Source organism: Rhineura floridana, chromosome 7 (assembly GCF_030035675.1).
Source record: "Rhineura floridana isolate rRhiFlo1 chromosome 7, rRhiFlo1.hap2, whole genome shotgun sequence".
NCBI lineage: Eukaryota > Metazoa > Chordata > Lepidosauria > Squamata > Rhineuridae > Rhineura > Rhineura floridana.
In genome coordinates, this window is record NC_084486.1 from 38,006,504 (window position 1) to 38,031,322 (window position 24,819).

The following is a 24,819-nucleotide window of genomic DNA, read 5'->3' on the forward strand; positions in this document are numbered from 1 at the left end:
TCATATCTACCCTCAGTCTTCTCTTCTCCAGGTTAAATATGCCCAGTTCCTTCAGTCTCTCCTCATAGGGCGTTGTTTCCAGTCCCCTGATCATCCTTGTTGCCCTCTTTTGAACCTGTTCCAGTTTGTCTGCAACCTTCTTGAAGTGCAGAGACCAGAACTGGACACAGCACTCAAGATGAGGCCTAACCAGTGTTGAATAGAGGGAAACTAATACTTCACATGATTTGGAAACTATACTTCTGTTAATGCAGCCTGATATAGCATTTGCCTTTTTTGCAGCCACATCACACTGTTGGCTCATATTCAGCTTGTGATCAACAACAATTCCAAGATCCTTCTTGCATGTCGTACTGCTGAGCCAAGTATCCCCCATCTTATAACTGTGCATTCGGTTTCTTTTTCCTAAGTGTAGAACTTTGCATTTATCCCTGTTGAATTTCATTCTGTTGTTTTCAGCCCAATGCTCCAACCTATCAAGGTCCCTTTGAATTTTCTTTCTGTCTTCCACGGTATTAGCTATGTCCCCCAATTTTGTATCATCTGCAAATTTGATAAGCATGCTCTGTACCTCCTCATCCAAGTAGTTAATAAAAATGTTGAAGAGCACTGGGCCCAGGACCGAGCCCTGTGGTACCGCACTCATTACTTCCACCCAGTTTTGTCATGCTGTGTCCCTATAAGTATCCAATTGCATACTATGGTTGTACAATACTTCCTTTACATTTTAAGTATGCCTTGGGGTAGTCATGGTTCTCCATTGTTTTCATCCTGAGGGGCAGATAGGCTGAGAAATGGTGAGTAGCCCATGGTCACCCACTATACTTTATAGCTTATTTCCATTTTGAAAAATTAATTAAAACAATTTACATGCAGGCAAAATTTATTAAGCGGATTCACACAATATGTGTAAAGCACATCCAACTCGCATTTAAAGCGCATGACTTCCCCTAAAGAATTCTGGGAAGTGTCATTTCCCCCTCACAGTTATAGTTCTCACCACTCTTAACAAACTGCAGTTCCCATGATTCTGTGGTGGGATTCATGTGCTTCAAATGGGTGTTGAATGTGCTTTAAAGGAATGGTGTGGATCTGCCCTAGGTATGATGTTCATTCAAGAGTGAATTGAAAAGAACAATTTTAAAAGATACTTCTTACTCTTACTCATTTTTCAGACCTCTTTCTGAAGTAAAGGGTCAAATCTATAAAAACATTTGGAGCAGCCACATTAAAAGATAAGGGCAGGGTATTTCAGGCAGGGGGTTGCCAACCCTGCTTGGATATGGATGTCTTTGCAGAAGAACCCTAGTCAAGGTTTACCAACAGCACAGTCCAAACTATATCTACTTAGAAGTCAGTCCTGTTGAGTTCTATGGGGCTTAATCCCTTAGTAAGTATGTTTAGAATTGCAGCCTTCAGGAGCCTCCATCTTTACTCCCCAAAGCTCCCATCTAACATCTCCACAACACTAGGCTCCTTTGTCTCTGCTGTGGCCTTCTGGTGACTGCCCTAGCCTAAAGGCACTTAACCCTTCTTGCTGAAAGCAAGTAGGCTAGATTAAATGTTCCCTACCCAGGCTCATATATATAAAAGATAAAAGATAAACGGCATTTTGTCAAAAGTATTTTTGTCTACATTTTATACCTCATCCTTGGTTTTCCAAGCTTGGCATGGAATGCTTCTCATACAGAATTAATTTGAAATGCTGCATATTTATTATCACAATCATCATATTCAAAATAAAAAATATATGTACCGCCTTCAAGTTGATTCCAACTTATGGTGACCCTATGAATAGGGTTTTCATGAGGCTGAGAGGCAGTGACTGGCCCAAGGCAGTGACTGGCACCTTGTAGGAGTTTTTTTTAAAAAAGTAACTGAAATGTAATTGTAGTGATTACTTTTGAGAAAAAGTAAAGTAATCAGTTACTTTCAGAGCAATTGTAACTGTAACAGTAATTACTACTTTTTTGGGCCAAGTAATTGTAACTGTAATTTATTACTTTTTAAAAGTAATCTTCCAAGCTCTGCAACAGCACAATCCAAACTATATCTACTCAGAAGTAAGTCCTGTTGAGTTCTATGGGGGCTTAGTCCCTTAGTACGCGTGTTTAGAATTGCAGCCTTCAGGAGCATCCATCTTTACTCCTGAATGTTCCCATCTAACATCTCCACAACACTAGGCTCCTTTCTTCCTACAGTGGCCTTCTGGTGACTGGCCTGGCCTGAAGGCACGTAAGCCCTTCTTACCGAAAGGAAGTAGGCTAGATTAAATGTTCCCTACCCAGGCTCCATCTTTTAGCTCAGATGTCTAGCTTAATTTCCAGTCAGATTTTTTTTAATTGTATGCTCCAAGCAACAGTGATTGATGCTTAATGTATCATACTTAATGACATCACTTGGGCCCACCCTGTGACATCACTCGGGCCCGCCCCGTTACATCACTCGGGCCCACTCCCATGACATCACTTGGGCCTGCCCCTAAAATCTCAGGTTTTGGGATGCTTCTGACCTGGCAACCCTACTCCCAACACTTACCACTTACTTACTGTTTATAAAAATATTTGTATACTGCTGTTTTGTTGAAAACATCAAAGCAGTTTACAACATGTTTAAAACAACCACCACCACCGAATAAAAAAAATTAAAAATACAATAAAAACAAAGGTCAATTGTTGCAAAAAAAAAAGCAAGTTCTTAATTGCCTGCATAAACCTGGTGAAACAGAAAGGATTTCAGCAGGCACTTAAAAGTTAAAACAGAAGGTGCCTGCTGAAGAGCATTCTGTTGGCAGAGCATTCCAGAGAAATGAGCCAATGACACTGAAGGCTCGATTTGTGTCAATGTTAAATGAGCCTCGCCAGCTCGGGGGACAACCAAAGCTGCTTCTGCAGATGATCTCAGTGATCAAGCTGGGATATAAGGGTTCTGGTGGTCCCTAAGATACCCAGGACCTAAGTTGTTCAGGGCTTTGTGGATGGATGGAGTTCTGAAAGCAACAAACAGAACTCAATTGCCTGCATAAGTCTATATTATATATATGAATACAACAGCATGAAACATTAATACAGATGCATGGAACGTCACAGTCCCCCTGTCTTGATCATGATACATCCATATTTTCACCTATTGCTGAAGCAAATTTGGAGGAAAAAATAAACTGATTTCTCTTACCCGGAATTTGCCTCTACTCTACAGAAAAGAAAATCAGGAGTTGACTCTGCAGTTGATTGGGGGGGGGGGAGGCAGCCTTGAACAGAGGAAAGAAAACTGCAGATGAAGGGTGAGCTTGGTAGTTGTCCAGAAAAAATGTTACCTAGCAACTTTGACACAAAGTAGGCAGACTTTTGTTATGTACAGAAGGGAGATTATTTTGCAGCCTTTGGCCAGTCAGTGAATCAAAAGGGCACCCTCCTCCCCCTCAGACATGGCAACAGCTTAAATGGTGAGTAGCTCCATTATAAATATTGAATAAGAAGCACATCTGGCATTTGTTATTTCCTTTGTTCAAATGCCATGGCTCCAGGCCAAATTAGGGTATGCAGGTCCTTTAAAAACAATACCTTTCTGAGAACTAGGCAACTGGGGGAAAAGAGAGAGAGAAATATACTACCTCCTATATCAAGTTTACACAAGTGTTTTGAAACAGCAGATTATCTTCTCATGAACAATTGAGAGACAAAAGCACCTAAGTGCACACTTTCTGTTTCTTACTAGGCATATAAATTAATTGCACAACAAAAAAAGGCTGTTGACTTTGATTCCCAGAGACATATATCTTTTCTAGTTCTGTTTGATCAAATCCTATCATCAGTTTAATTCCTTGTGCCACGTTTACTTTTGAGACTGGACATTTTATGTATGTGTTGCATATGTCTGTTGGACAGTGCTTATGACAGTTAATTAGGGGCCCCTCCAGACCAGTTTTTTACTGCAGGTATATTCTGCAACATTCTTTACGCAATAGCAATGCATTACTGGCAGAGTTATGCTGCTTTAGTATGTTCTGTGATGCCTTTCCAATGCTACCGCGTTATTGCTGTCCAGAGGGGCTAAAACACAACAAAAATAAACCAGAACATTTGTAGAAAGAAATGTTGGGGGATTTCAGCAGGAAGTTACAGGATATGCACAAATAGGAAGTGAAGCAGTGAGACCACTCCAAAACAGTATTGAAACTAGTATCATGTGTCCGCATCAATAGCATCATGCACATGAATCATTATGAGTGTACAATGAAATGGACGTCTGGAGGGGCTCATAGTTTCATCACCCTTCCAAAGTCCAGACCATTTTAAAAGTCCAGACCAGACTTTTTAAAGTTTGTAATTACTTCTTTTTAATATGTGAAAAAGTGGTTTATGTGCACATATGTAGTAGTCTTTTAGCCCTTAAAAAAAAAAGTACAACTTGTTCATCAGGGGTGAAATTAACTAGATCAGAAACTCCTTAGGATTTTATCTAGTCAATTTTCCCAATCCATTGACTTGCATGGGACATGAGGAAGCAACTCCAATTAGTGTAATCTAATCCTCTTCCCCAAATTACATCTGTACATTCATCAGGCTACTGAAGGTGGTCAAGACTAATTCCACAATAGTGACAAGGGGAGAATGGCATTTCATGCTTCAAATTAATAATTGTGTACACACTTCTGAGTCTTCTGCCACACTGTGATTGAAGCAGATACCTCTTTACTCTGCCCATTAAGGGTAGAAACACACTCACTATTCTGCCGGTTCCAGTGTGTCTCCACCTCTAGTTCAATCCCTAATAATTCTTGGTATGGGATTTGCCTTTTTTACTGCTGCTGTATAATGACATAACCCCAAGATGTCTTTCCTGGTTAATTGCCAGCAGATAGAGCCCACCAGTAAATATGTGAGGAGGGCAGGGAAGGGGGTTGTTCCAGCATGCATCATTTTACATTTTACACTTACTTACATTGAATCTCATTTGCCATTCTGTTACCCATTCAGCAAGTTTTCAGAGATCCTTTGCATCTATTCACAGTGTGTTTGGGTTTTCACCATTCTGAATAATGTGTGTCATTTACAAACTGGATTACTTGTTGGGTCACCTGTGACTCCAGATCATTTATGAATAAGTTAAATAAGCACTGGTGCCAATGTAGATCCTTGGGGAACACCATTGCAAGTACAGTCCATTCTCTGGCGACTCTATGAATCAGTGACCTCCAATAGCATCTGTTATAAACCACCCTGATCAGATCTTGTAAGTTCAGGTCTGTGGCTTCCTCTATGGAATCAATCCATCTCTTGTTTGGTCTTCCTCTTTTTCTACTCCCATCTGTTTTTCCCAGCATTATTGTCTTTTCTAGTGAATCATGTCTTCTCATTATGTGTGCAAAATATGATACTTTCAGTTTCATCATTTTAGTTTCTAATGATAGTTCTGGTTTAATTTGTTCTGACACCCAATTATTTGTCTTTTTCGCAGTCCGTGGTATCTGCAAATCTCTCCTCCAACATCACATTTCAAATGAGTTGATTTTTCTCTTACTCATTTTTTTCACTGTCCAATGTTCACATCCATACATAGAGATCGGGAATACCATGGTCTGAATGATCCTGACTTTAGTGTTCAGTGAAACATCTTTGCCATGTCCAAATGGGTCACTGGCATGAAGCCGTTATCAAAGTCTTTGATTTTTTCCTCCAACGACCTTAGTTTTGGGTGCACCCCCATGCCATAGACACATTTTACTGAGACCCCTACAGACTATGCCAGGATATTACACCTCAATGTCCATTTCCTGAACCAACTGTCAAACAGACTGTGGCTTCTACACTCAGACCTTCTCAGAAATGATTCAAGATGTGAGAGTGCTTTCCACTTCTTGTCACCCACCCTGGACGTCTCACTTTAGATTTCATTTCATGTGCACATGCTTTTTTTTACAATTGTATACTTAATGAGTAGGGATCTGTTGCACAAATTGAATGCTTCTAATGTGAATTTCCCTCAGGATTTGACCCTAAATTTGCTCATGCTAAGGTAACAAACCAAGAGGCTGGGGACACAGAGGAGGCAGTCTCTTGCTCTGGGCTCACAGGTGTTCCTGAGTTTTTGTGAGCTTCCCATACCAATGAAGTGGCGAAAGCTATTGACAGCTGAGCCGATATATATATATATATATGCCAGAAACGCAGCAGACCCTTCTCTAAGGCATTTTAGTACCCCTTGGCCCGAGAGGCTGAGGAGGGCATTGCCCTTGTCACCACCTCCCTTTCAGAGCAAGAAGTACTTATGTAAAACCAGTCTGCTTGTAACACCCTAATTTTAACAGTATGTAAGGAAATTTTACACATCTCTTGTGTGAACTTGGACAAGTGAAATTTTGTCAACCAAAATTGCTATATTTGGGTCATAATATCTCTAATAATCGCAGAGAATTTAGAAATGACTAGATTAATGCAGTCTCATCTCTTCTCAGGCTAACTACTTAGAACAGCCTTTCCCAACTAGTGGGCCACCAGATGTTGTTGGACCACAATTCCCATCTTTCCTGACCATTGGCAATGCTGGCTGAGGCTGATGGGAGTTGTGGTCCAACAACATCTAGTGGCCTCTAGTTGGGAAAGGTTGACTTAGAAGCACCCGAAAGGGAGCTGCAGGATATCACATAGTTTTGCTTCCACTGTGACCATTGTATGCTGCACCATTTTTAACACTATGTTACTCCCTCTCCTTACAGATGATGAACCACATAGTTTGGAACCCTATATCTATGTTCCCCTGGGTTAATTGACAGCTACACCGAAGCCAGACTTTTCTGATCTTCTTTCTCCTAACCTGATTTGAATTTTACACTAATGGTTTTTGTAAGCGGGATGACTTTGAGAATTTAATTGTGGCTATGCTGTGGTTTCTGCTCATGCTAGTCTTGAACTTCATTTTCTTCCAGGTATCGAGAGTGCCCAATCAATTTGAACTCAAACTGTATTCATTTGTACTGATTCTAAATTTGTTTTGATGTCTTATCATTTTGTAGGTCAAACTGAAAAACAGGAGATTCCCTACTTCTTCTGAGTCTCCTGTGTCACATGGTTATTTGATTGATTAATTGATTTGATTTAATTCTCCTTCCATCTGTCATTTCTGTTATTTATTGTAAGGCACATACTAATCTAACAGATTTTATTTCCCTAGGTACTCAGAAAGCTGACAAACTATCTGACTCACAGATCGCCATCTCCTTTCTCATTTCAAAGTTGTCTCTCTATGCCTATAGACATCTCTATACCTATTAGATGTTAGCAACAGCATTGCAAGGGGAGCCCAGACTCCTGATTTGTCCTTTGCTTGATGACCCATGGGTCATGAGCAAAAAGGGGAATAGCGTAGCTCAATAGGCTGCGCAAATCCTGAAACACTGGCATGCTCCAGGTATTCACGTGGAGACAGCCCATGTTACCACCTCCCGTGCTACTTGTCAACAGAAAGAGACCACCGTCCAGAATGCTCACAAGTGGGTTTATGGGTCTGTTCTTTCATATATGCAATTCGATTTGGTTCGTTACTGGTTCATAGATTGGTATCCTACGTAAGATAGATTTACTACACAGAAAATTAATGTAGAAATTATGCACAGTATTGTAATTTAAACATAGACAAAAGGGAAATTTTGGTTTCAATTGACCTCAGGTTTTGCTTTGGTGAACATGCATATTAGAAAACATGGATTAACTCCTCATTCAATAGTACTTGGTAGATCTGTATTATTAGGAAGAGTCACCTCAGAAAGTAAGACTTCTGACCACTATGATGAATTAATGATGTTATACATTTGTCCAAAACCTACTGTCAGTCTTTCCTCTCAAGTGTAGATCTAGCACAGGTGGCAAGGTCCTTTTCAAGTTCAGCTGCCTACTAATACAGCTATACGGGTCAAGGAGAGAGCCTGGTGGATACAGAACAACTGACCCAAGCAGCAGAGAGGTACCACCAACCTCTGAACCAGAGGAGACTCAAACCTGGCAGGGGGAGTAGAATTCTGCCCCGGCCCTTGCAAAAAAGTGGGCATCTTTGTTGCTGAGCCAATTGGCTGTCATGGTATGAACCTGGCATTTCTCCTTGAACTGGAGGTGGGAAGGAATATTTGCTCTCAGTATCAAGGGCACAATCCAGCCAAAGTTAAACACTGTTAAGCTCAGAGCTTGGAAAAGTTACTTTTTTGAACTACAACTCCCATCAGCCCAATCCAGTGGCCATGCTGGCTGGGGCTGATGGGAGCTGTAGTTTAAAAAAGTAACTTTTCCAAGCTCTGGTAAGCTCCACTGATTTCAATAAAAGAGAAGTAGACCATGTGCTTCAATATCTCTCATTGAAATAGTAGAATTTCAAAATGCTTAACTTCAGCTGGATGCTGACATCTGTTTGTAAATCAAGAGGTGCCAGGGTCAAAGCCCGACTGGAAGCCATGTCCCTAACTGTGAAACCTCCTCCCCTAAAGTCAGAAGCAGGGAGATTTGCTGTAGGACTAGGGAGTCAATGGTAAGAGGGGACAAACATCAGAGAGATGCTCTTTTCCAGTTGATTGGGAATCAGCCCTGGGTTACACTTGATATGGGAGAGCCAATTTCCAAAGCTGAATACCCAGTTCAGAAATAAATTCCAGGCTTGATGCTGTTCATAACAACACCCTAACTGGTTGTTGCATTCCATCTGCCTAAATAGGTTGTGTAATATCATTCCTCAGGTAAAAAATACAGAGCAGAGGTGGGGAAGGTGTAGCTGTCCAGATGTGGTTGGACTCCACCTGGCATAGCCAATGGTCAGGGATAATGGGAGCTCTAGTCCAGCAACATCTTAAAGGATCACAGGTTCCCGACCCTTGTCACATATCCTTATTCGTATAGGAGAGGAATGTCCCTGTAAAGCAGAGGTAGAACTGTTTGAATACACAGGAGCTGGCAGGGTATGAGAAATATTCTAATGCAGTTACATCTTTACTATTTCAGTTTTTGATCACCAGCACTGAAAAAAGAACGCAACACTCATCTACAGCAAGCCTGTGCTAGCTCTGTTCACCTCTGTTGGGCAAACACAGTTTTTAAATCATAGCATCCTAATATAACTAATCCGCTGATTTCCACACAGGACATACTGCTCACTTACCAGTTGTGTGGCAACATCATCGAAGTAAAGCTATGAGGAGTCGTGTGTATCATATGACATGATTTAAACTAAGCAATGGTTCTGATTTTTCTGTTTTTGTTTTGAAACATTCCTTGAGGAAGCAAGTGAGGTGCAGATATGATGCTTCAACGGTTCCTCACAATAGTATCTCTTTCATTTATGCTGATGGGGCAAGGCTTTTTGTGATGAACAGTCAGCACACAAGCCTCTGCGAGAAAGCTTGTGGAGTCTTCATAATATGATCTCAGTGGCATGGCCAAAACTGTCAGAAGGGAGTACATCTTTTTTTTAAATTCTTTGGCAAATTTGCTAGAGTCTGTGTATCTTAAGTTCCATCCTCACATGACTAAGGCTTTTCATATATGCATAGCAAAGCTTTACGTCATAGAGTCTATGATATAAAACCTTAACTGCAAACATACACAGAATTGTTCATACCATTCTTTCTTACGTTTCATTTTAAGAGTGACCTTTAAGGTAAGTACAAGTTACAGGATTATTGATTTATTTACAAAGGAAAACAAATACAGATAAGAACTCTCTCTCAGTGCATTAGACAACAGATAGTTGAATTCCTTGATGTATAAAAGATATTAACATGTAATCGTCTAGCCGGATTGCAGCAAAATTAAGCTCTTTTTAAAGCCATTTATTTCAGTGGGAGGGAAGAGAAATATGTTAAATCATGGTGGCTTCCAGACAATCTGATTATCGAGCAGTCATTCTAATTTGTTTTCAGAGAGGTTATACAGCATCATGTCAGGTCATTGTACATTCCAGTGTATTTTTCTGTCATTTTCCTTACTGCAAAACTTGGGGCAGGTCTGGGAGGGGCTTGGTTTGTGGCACAAGAATGCCAATTGCACAACCTGAATTTGTTGGTATGGGATTGTGTCCCACTTTCAAAAAAGAAACAGTCTGGAAGTGCCCTGTCTCACTGGCATCAGTGCCATTTACAATTGCTTAAAGTTGGTTGGATCATGCCAGTTCTATCCTTTTGCACCCCTTTGTAGATTTGGAATGAAAAGGCTGGAAAATACATAGGTAGCCAAGGGAAATTTCATTCTTTTCCTAGAAGAAACATCATTTAACCATCTGTTGGTTTCCAAGGCATATGTTTGTTTTTATAACTCTGCCCTGATTTTTTTTACTCAAGAACTGAGGGACACGTCTACTAAAGAGGAAATGGAGAAGCTGAAGAAGCCAGTTGCTAGCCCCTTCAAAGGCAAAGACATCACTGCTCTAGCAGAGAAGCTTAAACATGTCACCCTGAATACCCCACTCCAGTTCAGCGCTCAGGCTCTGAGGCCCCATTCAAAGAACACTGCTCGGTTTGGCTGTCTCAGCCATCACCCTTTCTTCTCACGGCACAATCCCCACCCTCATCGAGTGACTCATATCCAAGGTAAGCACTTCACAGGACAATCCTATACATGTTTATTCAGAAGTAAATTTTATTGAGTTCAGTAGGGTTTACTTCCAGGTAAGTGGTTATAAGATTGCACCTTAAGGCTACATTCCTGTACTCAATAACCTAAACATAAGGCCCATTAAACATAGGCCTGGTTCATACATAACACTAAGACATTGTTTATAAACTATGGTTTGGTTAACCATGGTTAAAAATGATCATCTGAACCTGGCCCAGCGACTTAACTATGGTTTATTAACTATGGGACAGGTGCACTTTAACCAAGGTTTGTAGTTGGTTTATAAACCTTGGTATATCTTAAGCATAGCTTAGTGTTATGTCCAAACCTAGACTTCTGGGCAAACATGCATATGATGTTTGAGGGTCAGGGGGAAACATAAAGGCACTTTTCTTCCTATATATATTTATGTAAGATTGCTGTCATGCTGCAGTTCACTTGGCTGCCAGCAGATGGTGCTGTGAACTACAGTGCAATGACAGATTACTGGGCCATTACTGAGGAGGAGGAAAGTGGAGAAGGGAGGTGAGCAGGCCAGGCAAGCCACGAAGGAACGGACAGGACAGAGCTGCTCCCCAGCAACTGCCCTGCTACCATCACTGCCAGCCTCACACCAATGAGGCAGTTTTGGTCTGAGTAGTGTCAGAGGGCACAGAGGGGGGAGAGGGAGGCAAGTGGGCAGGCCTAGGTGAGCTGTGGAGGAACAGTCAGGCTGGGGCAGCTCCCCAGCAGCCATTCTGGTTTGCCAATGCCTCCCACTGCTTCCTTCCTTCTCACCTTCCACCGCTGAGGCCAACATCAGGGGGGGGAGAAAGGGAGAAGTGGGAGAAGGTTGACAAAAGCTTGAAAAGATTGATGCGGGGCAGGCTTTGCAAGCCTTCTCACACTCCCCCTTCAACCTGTGTGGGTTTTTGATAGGTGAAACAACCCACCTGTCAATCATGTGATGTCACTATGATATAGTGTGAATGACAGGTGGGTTGCCCGAAGCACCTATCAAAGTTGACCCACACAATATGAGCTAAAAAGGTTCCCCACCCCGATCTAAGTAGTTAGTGGGGCGGTTGGCGAGGTCAAGGGGGGGTTGGCAAGCAATGTGAGCAGGTGCTCAGCCCCTAGTCTTCTATACTGAGGGAAAGAGTACAAGTTCAGGCGTGTTTTTGTTTCTTTTATTTATTGTATGACTTAATATAAATCTTTAAAAAATCTAAAAGCACTTAATTATTTTTTAAGAAATTTGTACAATGTTTCAGCACAGCATTGCTTGTTATAGCTATAGCCATAGGTTACAATGGCATATTTGTGAGACACTTTTATTTTAATTCAAGCAAAGTGGGATAAATCCTCTTTAAAACATTTTTTAAAAAATAAATGTATGCCATGTTTTTCATATGTTTTAATACACTGCTGTTTCTAACGTCATGTTGGAAACCAATGGATACCTTCTCTGACCCAAGACCATACTTTTTGTTGCACAAACAAGTATCTTGAACTCGCATCTGGGTGTGAGAAGAACAGCTATGGAGAAGGGGGAGTGAGAAATTCAGGGAGAAAATGTTCATGGTGAAAAGATTAAGCACTAACATCACCTGCTGTTTGTCAGTTGTAAAGTGTGTCTCCCTGATGGCACTGCAGAGGGTACAAGTGGCTATAGTGGCAGGGGATAGACCAGGTATTTACCAAACTTAGGGCCAGCCCTACTATTAGGCAGAGTGAGGCAAGTGATTCGGAGTATCATAAAAGGGCAGCAAATTTTGTTAGTTATGTAATTTTTTATTGTAGTATTGCTATTCCCAGGGAAGGGGAAAGGTGCTTGTGGGATTTTCTGCCTCAGGTGCAAAAAAGAAAAAAAGCTTGGCTGACCTTAGGTACTGTGACCTTGGGATGTGTGTACCATTAGTTGCCTTGCCTCAAGAGCAAACTGTCATGGGCCAGCCCTGAAACCAGCATGATTGTGGAAGCTTCTGCAATGCAATCAGCCTGGCTAAGAACATAGAATCTGCCTTATACAGAGTCAGACCACCTTGCTCAGTATTGTCTGCACTGACTGGCAGTGGCTCCCCAGGATTTCAGACAGCGTTCTCTCTCCCAGCCCTAACCAGAGATGCCAGGGATTGAACCTGGGACCTTCTGCATGCCAAGCAGATGCTTTACCACTGAACAATAACCCTTCCCTCCCTGCCCCCTTGTATATTTGCAGAAAGCTCCTACACTTACATTGATGTAAAACCAACACTGAGTTCTATGGCACCTTGCTAACAAATGTATATGGCATAAGCATTTTGTGGACTAGAGTCCACGTCGTTAGATGCATGACGTATAATTCTCAGTTTAGCAAGTATCTTTCTACATGGTTTTAAAGGGTGCATGTGTAGAAGTTGGCTTTCAACACAATGAAAAGCAAAACAGTACAGTTTGTAACGATTCAATTTGATCTTGAAATGCTTCTCCTGAAAACACTGATGTAGGATCATCATGCCATAGAAACAGTCCCACCTTTCAGTAAGTTGAAAGGCAGAATTAGGGCCTTCAGAGTCTGAAATGAATGTTGCAATGGAGGTCTAAAGACTGAGCAGACATTCAAATGACAAATCTAAGGCTACGTACACACTAATGTTTAATCTGGCTCTGGTGTGCTCCCACACATGCTTTTTTGAATTCAGATGCACACAGGGTTACCAATGCCATATAGGTATACCATCATCTCTTCTCAAATACTGCATTTTAAAGCAGTTTCCCCCAAGCCAGCTTCACTCCAACTTGAGCACTGTAGTCTTACTCTCAATACACAGTGAATCTCGTATGTGTATAATTGAAATTTTTCCCTGTCCTGCTGAGGGTGGTCCTACATATCTGACATCAGCAGGGATGTGTGTCATGGAGGAGCATCCCACTTCCCGCTTGCTTGCCACTTTGCCTTCCTACCGATTGAGAACTAAGGCTGCAATACTAACCATGTCTACCCAGAAGTAAGTCTAATTGAATTCAGTGGAGTTTACTCCCTGGTAAGTGGGTTAGGATTGCCATCTTAAGTCTCATTCATATCAATTGACCTTACTTCAAATAAATGTGAAGGACTGCAACCTTAACACAAGGGCAGCGGGGAGGAGAGATTCATGCTCATCTCTACCCATTAGAGCAGCCTTTCCCAACCAGTGTGCCTCCAGATGTTGTTGGACCACAATTCCCATCTTTCCTGACCATTGGCAATGCTGGCTGAGGCTGATTGGAGTTGTGGTCCAACAACATCTGGAGGCACACTGGTTGGGAAAGGCTGCATTAGAGCCTCTGCAAACAAGGAGGGGGATCTGTCTCCTCTCACTCACTTTGATAATTTAAAGTGCCAACACCTGCAGAAACAAAGCTGTGAACTATCTCCAGTCCCCTCCTCTCCCTCTTCTCCATATCTCTCTTGCCAAGGACACTCCCTCCCTCTCTGCTCAAGAGTGCATTGATTGCACCAGCTGTTGCTCACCAGACAAAAATGATTGGTGGTTTTTTAAAAGATGACTGGGCTTTGTGTATGTATTCATACCATTGTATCTGGAAGATGTATAGCATCATATGATCAACCGCCATGAAGATAATTTCCAGAATGGGGGAAGTTGGAGGGATGAAAGCTTCACCAATAGGAGTTGTGGGCAGGGTGGAGAGGTGGGAAAACCAACCAGGCAATTTGCATCAGTGAGGACACTGCTGCCCCCTCCCCATCCCGAGGTGTGGACAGTAAGGATGATAAGATTTGTCAATTTTAGTCCTCCCATTTTTCCAATTTTAAATTCAGTTCTCCACATTTATGCAGCAATTTGCGATTATTTTTTAAATCCTCATTAAAATTCTCTGGCATTTTAGTGCAAATTTCTCCTAACACATTTTTCTATGTAATTTTGACTAATGTATACATTTTTACAAGCCATTGCTCATCAGAAAATGCATTACTCATGTATTCATTTTTATGCACACTTTCCTCTAACACATGCATTTTTGTAAATATTTTTTGGTTGGCGAACTGCATTGCAAAATTCAAATAACTGCAAATTTGGAAGGATAGCTGTGTTTTGGTTCTGATACTGTTTTGGAAAGTGCACGTTTGATCAATTTGGCTTGAAATGTGAACTGAATCAAAATTCTCCCCATCCCTAATAGATAGACAGCCGGGCAGCATGCAAACACGTAAAAGTGGAGCGATGTATACTACACTGTGCAAATTCGAATAGAAATGCGGGGGGGGGGAGAACCCAACCTTGCAGTGTTTTAAACTGATAATCCATACATAGCCTGACTCTGCTGAAACCTTCCCAAAGCAGAAGATGGAATTTTATTTTCTACTGTATTTCTTTCCTGGGACTTCCTTGTGGCTGTTTTCTTCTGTTGCAGGTTTGAACGGTGCTCCTGTTTGCACAGTTAATGATGAGTGGTCAGAGCAGACCATGCTTCCACCTCATCCAATGATAAAAAGTCAGGTTCGTGCTTCTATTATAGGGGTGCCTGTGGCCCAAATGCCGATTGGAGACCCACAACCGATTCCAGTTCCCAGGTTATCGATCGGTTAGTATACAAAGTGGGAGTAACCAAAAGCAGAAAGCGGGCAGAGCAACAGAAGTGACTTGACCTTTTGCAATTCTGGTTACATTCCAGAGTGACACATAAAAGCCAGGGGCTTCTACGCACCCATCTCTGCATCCTTCATCCAGGCCAAGGAGACATTTTGACACTTCAAGCACACATTCCAGCCAGGCAGAAGCTCAAGCAGGCTTTGGAGCAGGGCTCATGAGAGGCATGATTTGAGGGAGAGTGGCGTGGCCTGGGGAAGAGGCATGTCCAGGGAAGAGTCTTGAGCGGTGAATGGCGAGGTTTGGAGGGCCACATTCAGCCTTCAAGCCTACATTGCCCCAACCCTTGTCATGCAACATACATACTCTATTCAGTTATTGGTAGGGTAGAGTCTTGCTTATTCAAGGTACTCTGCTCAGAGGTGATCTACATTTCCTGTAGGTAAAGAGGACCTGAGGGCCCTCAGCTGCTGCTTCTCCACTGGAAAGTGCAGGGGGAGTAGTTTGCAGCACAGAAGCAGCTAGTGAAGGTTGTACTTTGATTCTGCCACAATCTTTTCCCCATTTGGCCCAGTGATTCCTGCCTATTTATTTATTTCAGATATTCCTAAGCCACCTTTGAAAATTATAGCCTTTCCAAAGTGGCTCACATATATAATAAACTTTAGATTCAGTTCATGATAAAACAGCCAGTTAATACAATTCAATAAAACACCAACAATGGTCAAGGATAATCAACATGGTACCCTGCAGATGTTGTTGGACTTAAACCTCCCAGCAACCCCAGCAGCATGGCCAGTAGTCAGGGATGACGGGACTTGCAGTCCAACAACATCTGCAGGGCACCACAGTGGCTGTCCCTTAAGCCATATGTAATAAAACTTTTCACTTACAAGCCAAGTGAAAAACAAATGAGTTTTTAAAACTTTCTTAATAACTTGGCCTGAAGGAGCCAGCTATTACCTTACTCAGAAGGGAATTCCATAGGAATACTATACAGTTGTTATGCAGAAGTCTCTGCATGTTCTCCAGGAGTCACAGACCATAACAAGGTGACAGACCTAATTGGTGCCAATTTGCTGAAAGGCTTAAGCTACCATAGGGTCAAACTAGACAATATATGATAACTCAATGTCTGTGCAGTACAGAGGGTGTTTGGTTTTTCTACACAAATTGCCAGCACAGGGGCCCTGATCTTGATGGGAACCCTAACATGGAAAATATGGTCCTAATCTGGATTGGAAGGTTTATACTGGCGCTTTGCAGAGGAAGGAAAAAAATGCCCATCACTTCAGTATGAGCCCCCCTCTGGCAAATAATTGACACAGGGCCAACGATCCAGACTGGGATCCTAGTTGGATTGCCCGGTCTCCAGTTTTTCCCCAGAAACTCTGGATTTTGGGGTCCTCTCTGGGTCTCCGGATGAGTCACCCCAATCTCCAGATTCTCAGCTTTCATTTTTTTAAAAAAATTAAGTATGTAGGTGGTTGGGTTCAAGAGGTATACACCAAAATGTCAGCCCCATCCCCACAACTTCTGTTAAGTGAACTCATAGCTGGCTGCTGTAACCCCACCCTTTCACATTTGTAGCCAATAAGTGAAGTCAGGGTTGTGATTGACAAAGGATTTGTTGACCTTCAGGCAATAGCTAGACTCTACTGCAAGTCCCAAAAAGTGTTGTCTTTTCCTGCTTGTCTGACATCTCATGAATTGAGTAAGTTTATAGCTTTCAGCAGTAGCAAAAGTCCCTTTCTCTCTGTGTCCAGGAGACAGGGAACAAAAAATCATAGCAGCATCATGGTAGGCAGTTGTTTACTGCAAAAAAAACCCAGTTATGATTATAAAAAAGTGTGCATGCAGGGTTTTTTAAATTACTTGCTAAAATAACATGCATTTTTGAACAGAAATTTAAAAGAAGTGTACATGCAGCTTATGATGCCATTGAGTTCTTCTTTTCTAATTATGAGGAGTCAAACAATTTTAAATTTTCCTGGGCTGTTGAAGAAGGCAGTTTATTTGTCTAATTGATAGCCTGTTTTGAAAATCTTCCCAATATGAATGTTTAATCCTATACTTGCTTTTCTGCAAGTAAAGCTGCAATTCTAATCCCACATACTGGGAGTAAACCCCATTGAATTCAACAGGACTTACTTTTGAGTAGACATGGTTAGGATTGTGCTGTAAATCAGTGGGACTTTTGAATGAACATAGCAAAGGATTGTGTTTGTGTTGTAAATCTTTCCCCCTCTAATCCTATTTTTAAGCAATTAGGCAGGTCTCACTGCTTTTATTTGGTATGAAAATAATACTGATTTTATTTTTTTTAAAAAATGTTCTGCAATGACCAACTGCCTTTGATAATAAACTATTATATGGGGTGTGTGTATTTTTACTTCTCCAGTGTGTGTGTGTATGGAGTCTTTCTAACAACCTTGTGAGATAGGGTTGCCGATTGGAAACCAAGGCAGCACACAAGAGATAAATCCATCTAAAATCCAATAACCATAAAAACAAGTATAAACAGTTGTAAAACAGCTTAAAGTGGCATGATTCGGAATTTTGGGTTGGGTGAGTGAAGTTCCTTATCCCCTGAGGTTGCAGTCCTGTGCATGCTTTCCTGTTTGAGTAAGCTCCACTGAATACATTGGGACTTGCTTCTGAGTAAACATGCATAGGATTGCACTATAAATATCTTTACAGGTTGTGTAAATAATAAATATCTTTGACAGTCATGCTTATATAAATATTTCTTCATACTATCTCCTGATAAGTATATGATTTCACACTATGGTTGTACATGATTATTTTGTCTACATTTTAAGTGTGCCCTTTTTTCCTTGGGGTGGTCATGGTCCCCCTCTGTTGTTTTCACTCTGAGGGGCAGATTAGGCTGAGAGATAGTGAGTAGCGCATGGTCACTCAATAAACTTTGTAGCTGATTTCCATTTAAAAAAATTAATTAAAATGATTTACATGCAGGCAAAGATTCTGAAGTAGATCCACACCATTCATTTAAAGCACATCCAACTCACATTTAAAGCTCATGACTTCTCCCAAAGAATCCTAGGAAATGTAATTTCTCCCTCACAGTTATAGTTCCCACCACCCTTAACAAATTACAGTTCCCATGATTCTGTTGTGGGATTCATGTGCTTAAAATGCATGCTAAATGTGCTTTAAATGAATGGTGTGGATCTGCCCTAGGTATGATGTCCATTCATTAGTGAACTGAAAAGAACAATTTTAAAAGATACTTTTTTATTTTATTTATTTATTTATTATGTTACTTATATCCCGCCCGCCCTCCCAGCAGAAGCCCAGGGTGACAAACAAAAGCACTAAAAACACTTTAAAACATTATAAAAACAGACATTAAAATACATTAAAACAAAACAATTTTTAAAACATTTTTAAAAAGCTTTGAAGACTTTTTTTTAAAAAGGTTAAAAAAGACAGGTATTTAATAACATTCAAAATAATAAAACCAACAATGAGTTGTAAATGTAATGTAAATGTACTGCCTTCAAGTCGATTCCGACTTATGGCGACCCTGTGAATAGGGTTTTCATGAGGCTGAGAGGCAGTGACTGGCCCAAGGTCACCCAGTGAGTTTCATGGCTATGTGGGGATATAAAAAAACATAATAGCTTCTATATGCCTGGGTAGGCTTGCTTAAACAAAAAAGATTTTAGCAGGTGCTAAAAACAGTACAATGAAGGCTCCTGCCTAATGTCAATAGGCAGGGAGTTCCAAAGTATAGGTGCTGCCACACTAAAGGATCAATTTCTTACAAGAGCAGAACAAGTACTATGTGGCACTCTTAACATGGAAAGCACACCTTGAACCTGACCTGGTAGCAAATCATCAACCAGTGCAGATTTCAGAGCAGAAGAACTATGTACCGATAGGGTCTCATTCATGTCAGTAATTGTGCCACAGCATTCTGCACAAACTGTAGCCCCCAAGTCAGGTTGTGCTGCGTGGGGACTTCTGTGACCTTGGCTGACTCTCTGCCAGGATTTTTTTAGCTTTGGTTAGGAACCCTGACTGATTGTGGGATGCTGAGTTTTCTGCCTCACTCAAAGGAATCTTGTTGTGGTTGTTATGGTATTGCATTTAGGAAATCATCACTGTCTTTTGTTTTCCTTTTTCTATTTGCATTTCATTTACCTTTGACCTCACTCCCTTACATCCATAGGGTTAGAAGTGGGGCAAGAGCAACTCCTGTTTGGATTCTTTTGTTTGTATTCCAGAAGGAAGATAGAGTTAGGGTCCTCCAGCTGGCTAGACTTGCCTACCTTTATTTATTTATTTATTTATTTATTTATTTATTTATTTATTTTATTCGATTTATATACCGCCCACAGCCCGAAGGCTCTCAGGGCGGTGCACAGCATAGGATAAAATACAATACTTTTTTTACCTACTTTTACCTATACTGTTCTCTACCTAACTTCCTTCCATTGTAACCTCATATGTTCAGGGAAGCTTATCTGCCCCTCCTTTCTTTGTCTTCTTCTTCAGCTGTCCGAGGAGAGAGGAGTCATCTTTGTTTTTGCTCTCTCTCCTGAGCTATGACATCAATACCCAAGTCTGGGCATTGCGCCTGAGAACAATCTCTGCTTATACATATAAATTTCCCTAACACGTAGAAGCAACAACAGTGGTTCCAGTGCTCAACTCAACCCCCTTAAACCCACTGATGATGCACCTTGTTGTTTGCATGATGGTTTGTTTCTTGCCCAATAGTGGTAAAAGAGAATTCATATACCAGGAAGAGTGGCTTCAATTGCTGTTGTTCCCAATCTACTGTCTGTGAAGGTAGATCAAACCATGTGTGTTTTCTCTCTGTCAGTTATTACTCACTGGAATTGGGCTGGCTGTCAAAGTGAGTTTATAACAGGCAGGAAAGGATAGAGAATCTTCTTAACTCTTACTCATTTCTCAAACCTTTCTCTGCAGTGAAGGGTCAAGTCTAAAGAAGGTTGGAACAGCCATGTTAAAAGGCATTGCATTCCAGGTAGGGGTTGCCAATCCTGCTTTGATATGGATATCTTTGCAGAGGATCCCTAGTCAAGCCTCACCAACAGCACAATCCTAACTATATCTACTCAGAGGTATGTCCTGTTGAGTTCTATGGGGCTTAGTCCCTTAGTAAGTGTGTTTAAAATTGTAGCCTTCAGGGGCATGCATCTTTACTCTTGAGTGCTGCCATCTAACATCTCCACAACACTAGGCTCCCTTCTTCCTACAATGGCCTTCTGGTGACTGGCCAGGCGTAAGGGCACTTAAACCCTTCTTGCCAGAAGCAAGTAGGCTACATTAAATGTTCCCTACTCAGGCTCCCTAAGCTGGTGAGAAGGAATGATACCCTCACTTCAGCTGAAGTTGGAAACACCCTCACTAGCTGAGATTGCTATCCTAATTTCCAATCAGAGATATTTTTTTTGTTTGAGTGGTGTGCTCCAAGCAACTATAGCTGATGCTTAATGTATCGTGCAAAATGAAATCACTAGGACCTGCCCTTGAAATCTCAGAGTTTGGGATGCTTCTGACCTGGCAACCCTGGGCCATAGAGGGGGCAAATAGTTAAAACCGCCTGACACACACACATGCTAGGGCCCCAATTTGGGTCATGCCATTTGTAATTTTTGTGCTTAAGGACACGGATATGGAATTGATTTATTTTGTTGTTTGTTCTTTAGATCTGATACTGATCAGAGTACTTTTCCTGCCCATTTGAACAATTATGTGTGCACTCTTTCTCAAGAAGAGAGAGCTTTTGCACAGTCCTGATAGGCGTGTGAAAGTGTGGGGTGGGGTTTTTTGTGTAATTTGTTGCACCACCCCAAGAGAGGTTGTGAGGCATCCTTCCCTGGCTCTCCCTGTCAGGTTCCTACCTGCGCGTGGTTACTGCCTGTCTCTAGGCACCACCAGGGACTCCACCAGTCCGGACCGCTCTCTCTTATGATTTCTCTCCCCGCTCTAGCACAGATCTCAACAGATCCCCCTGCTAGGCAACCACCAGTAACGTCCCAATACTAGTATTCCCAGAGACTCTGAATACTGGTATTGTTATTCTCTTCACCGCTGCCACCATTTGTTACAGTTCCCCTTCAGCCTTGGTCATTACCTTACCCTCCCTTCTGGTCTGTGAAACCCCAGCCAAGGATCAGGCCTTTGGTGAACCAAATTAAGTATTTATTACAGATAACAAAGCTAACAAGATTAACAATATTTCTTCTTAAGGCACATAAGCATATGGTTTTACTCAATACTAATCCGAACTCCACCTCCCTCCTTCTTCACTCTCTCCTGGCAAACAACTCTCTCAAACCCCACCAAGCAATCCACTCTTTCTCTTCTCCCCCCCAGATTCCACAATTTACCACCTCACATTCACCCAGATTTACCTGTCATGCTTTCATTTATACTGTCAGCCATTTTAAACATTCAGCCAATCATCAAGCATTCTATTGCCCATTCACTCCCCCTCCTCTTTCACTACTTACCATGTATACTCTAAACAACCAGCACTTACCATATATACACTAATATATAGGAACATCACATTCCCCCCCCCTTAAACAACTGCACAGTATTATTCCTGTTCCAGGATTTATACGTCGCGTTAACAAATAAAAGTCTCTATGGGGAAAATGTCTTTCTTTGTTCCTCTGTCTGGTCACGTCACTGCAGTCCCAGCCACTTGCCTGGAAAGTCCATCGGCCAGTACATTGTCCTTGCCTTTTATGAACTGGAAGTCCACTTTATAGTCCTGTAGGGCCCAGGACCACCTCTGCAGCATAGTGTTATGGTTTTTCATAGTCTGCAACCATAACAAGGCCCAATGATCCGTAGTCACTGTGAATCTTCGTCCCCACACGTATGGGCGCAACTTGTTCAGTCCCCACACGACCGCTAGGCACTCCTTCTGGACCGACGAATAGTTTTTCTCCCTCGGCGTCAGCTTGCGACTCAGGTACGCCACTGGATGTCTGGTGCCTTCTCTCTCCTGCAGCAAGACGACTCCCAGCGCGAGGTCTGACGCATCTGTAGCCATGATGAATGGTTGCTCATAGTCTGGTGCTATTAATATGGGTCCTTGGCACAAGGCTTGCTTCAGTAGATCAAAAGCCTTCTGACATTCATCCGTCCATACCACACGCTCAGAACACTTCTTCTTTGTTAATTCATACAAGGGGGTTGCTATTTCCCCAAAATTTCTCACAAACTTCCTATAAAATCCAGCCACACCCAGAAATGCCCTTACTTGTTTTTTGGTTAAGGGGATCGGCCACGCTTGTATTGCCTCCACCTTGCTCCATAAGGGGGTGATTTTCCCACTCCCCACCTTATGTCCTAAATAGATTACTTCCTTTAGTCCAAACTGGCATTTCTTAGCTTTTATTGTGAGGCCTGCTTTTCTTAAGGCCTCCAATACTGTTGTCAGGTGTTGGACATGCTCAGGCACCGACTTGCTAAAAATGGCCACGTCATCGATATAGGCCACTGCAAAATCTGACATGCCTCGCAACACAGTATTGATTAGCCTCTGAAATGAACTTGGTGAGTTCCTTAGTCCCATGGGTAAGGTCACAAACTCATATAACCCATCTGGTGTACTGAAGGCAGTTTTGGCTCTGGATTGCTCGTCTAGTTCCATTTGCCAAAATCCTTTACAGAGATCTAGTGTAGAGATAATGGTTGCTGCCCCCAATAACTCTAACATAGCGTCTACCCTAGGCATAGGATACGCATCTGGGACAGTAATTTTATTGATTAGCCGATAATCAATGCAAAACCTTGTCGTTCCATCTTTTTTTGGAACCAGGACAATACTTGAGGCCCAGGGACTGACGGATTCCCTGATCACTCCTAATTCCAGCATATCTTCCACCTCCTTTTTGATCTCATTCAAAACTTTCCCATTCGCACGGTACGGAACAGATCTGATTGGGGCATGATCTCCAGTATCAATGGAATGTATAACTATACTGGTTCGGCCAGGTTTGTTGCTAAAGAGATTCCTATAGGTTTTCAAAACTCTCAGAATCTCCTCTTTTACTTCCTCCTTCACCTCCTCTGACCATTCCACTTGATCTACCCCTCCTTTGTCTTTGCTTTCCTGTACCAAATCTGGAAGTTCAGGCCCACTTCCCTCAGGGAATAAGGTAACTTGCAACACCTTTGCATCCCTGGTATGGTAAGGCTTTAACATATTTACATGAACCACTTTGCTTTTGTTTAATTGGTCTGTGGTGATTATATATGTCACTGTGTCAAGCCTTTCTCTGATGGTATATGGTCCTTCCCAGTTAGCCTGTAATTTGTCATGTTTCCTGGGTATGAACGCCATAACCATATCTCCCACATCATACACACGTTCCCTGGCTGTTCTGTCATACCAGTAACTTTGCTTCTCCTGTGCATGACTCAAATTCTCTTTCACTACTTCCATCATTGATGTTAATTTATTGCGGAATTCCAATACAAAATCTACTACAGAAGTTTTGTACTCTCCCAGAGTTCCTTCCCATGAATTTTTTAGCAGTTCTAAAGGTCCCCTCACTTTTCTAGTGAACATGAGTTCAAAGGGTGAGAAGCCTGTTGACTCCTGAGGGACTTCTCTGTATGCAAATAAGAAGCATCCCAACCGTTCATCCCAGTCTTGTGGGTGATCTTGAACATAGCTTCTTATCATGCCCTTCAAAACTCCATTGAATCTCTCAGTTAGCCCATTAGTGGCAGGATGGTAAGTAGTGGTCTTTAGATGTTTTAGACCACAACATTTCCACATACATTGCATCACTTCTCCCATGAATACACTGCCTTGATCTGTCAGCACTTCATGAGGGAAACCCAGCCTCATAAAGATTTTTAATAAAGCCTCTGCCACTACAGGGGCTTCTACAGATCTCAGTGCTTCTGCGTCTGGGTACCTGGTGGCAAAATCCACCACCACCACTAGATATTTCTTGCCATGCCTTGTGGGTTTGGAAAAAGGGCCCACCAAATCTATTCCCACTCTATAAAAGGGTTGTCCAATTATAGGAAGGGGCTTTAAGGGTGCCTTGGTCTTTACTCCACTCTTTCCCACCTTTTGGCATATTCCACAAGATAGACAATGTTGTTTTACATCCTTGGAGATATTTGGCCAATAATAATGTGCAGCCAATCTCCTCTTGGTCTTTTTTATTCCCAGATGTCCTGCACATGGGACATCGTGGGCTACCTCTAGCAATCTGGTTCTGTATTTGCTAGGTACTATCAATTGCTTCACTGGTTCACATTCATCCTTTCTCTCAGCAGGCATCCACAGTCTATATAAAATCCCATTCTCACACACAACTTGATTCCTCAGTTTGTCAGTGAAAGGAATCTGTTGGGTCAGCGCTTGTTCCTTTATCTGCTTCAGACTTATATCTTTATGCAGCTCTTCCCTGAATTGCTCCGCTTCTTCCCCAGAGACCACTTGATACAGTTTGTCTTCTTCAGCAGGCCTGCTAGTGGTTGCTATGGTGACCTGAGGCTGGTTAACAGATTCCACCCTGTTTGTTTCAGCCCCCCTTAATATGGCTTCTTTTTCTCTGCCAATTTGCTGTCTGGTCACTACATAGATCTTTCCTTGGGCGCCCATTACATCCCTTCCCAGTATTACTGGTTCTTGTTGC

At 41.9% G+C, this 24,819-nt stretch overlaps 1 protein-coding gene across 1 annotated transcript in view; it reads left to right on the forward strand.

Moving 5' to 3' along the window:
* Window positions 1–3,363: 3,363 nt before the first annotated feature.
* The window catches only part of TBATA (thymus, brain and testes associated), a 40,017-nt gene continuing 18,561 nt past the window's right edge, over window positions 3,364–24,819 (forward strand). Inside the window, exons 1-3 of the mRNA XM_061634335.1 lie at window positions 3,364–3,445; window positions 10,319–10,567; window positions 14,970–15,140. Coding sequence (XP_061490319.1) covers window positions 10,348–10,567; window positions 14,970–15,140 — 391 coding nt within the window. The 5' untranslated portion in view covers window positions 3,364–3,445; window positions 10,319–10,347. The remainder of the gene's footprint in view (window positions 3,446–10,318; window positions 10,568–14,969; window positions 15,141–24,819) is intronic.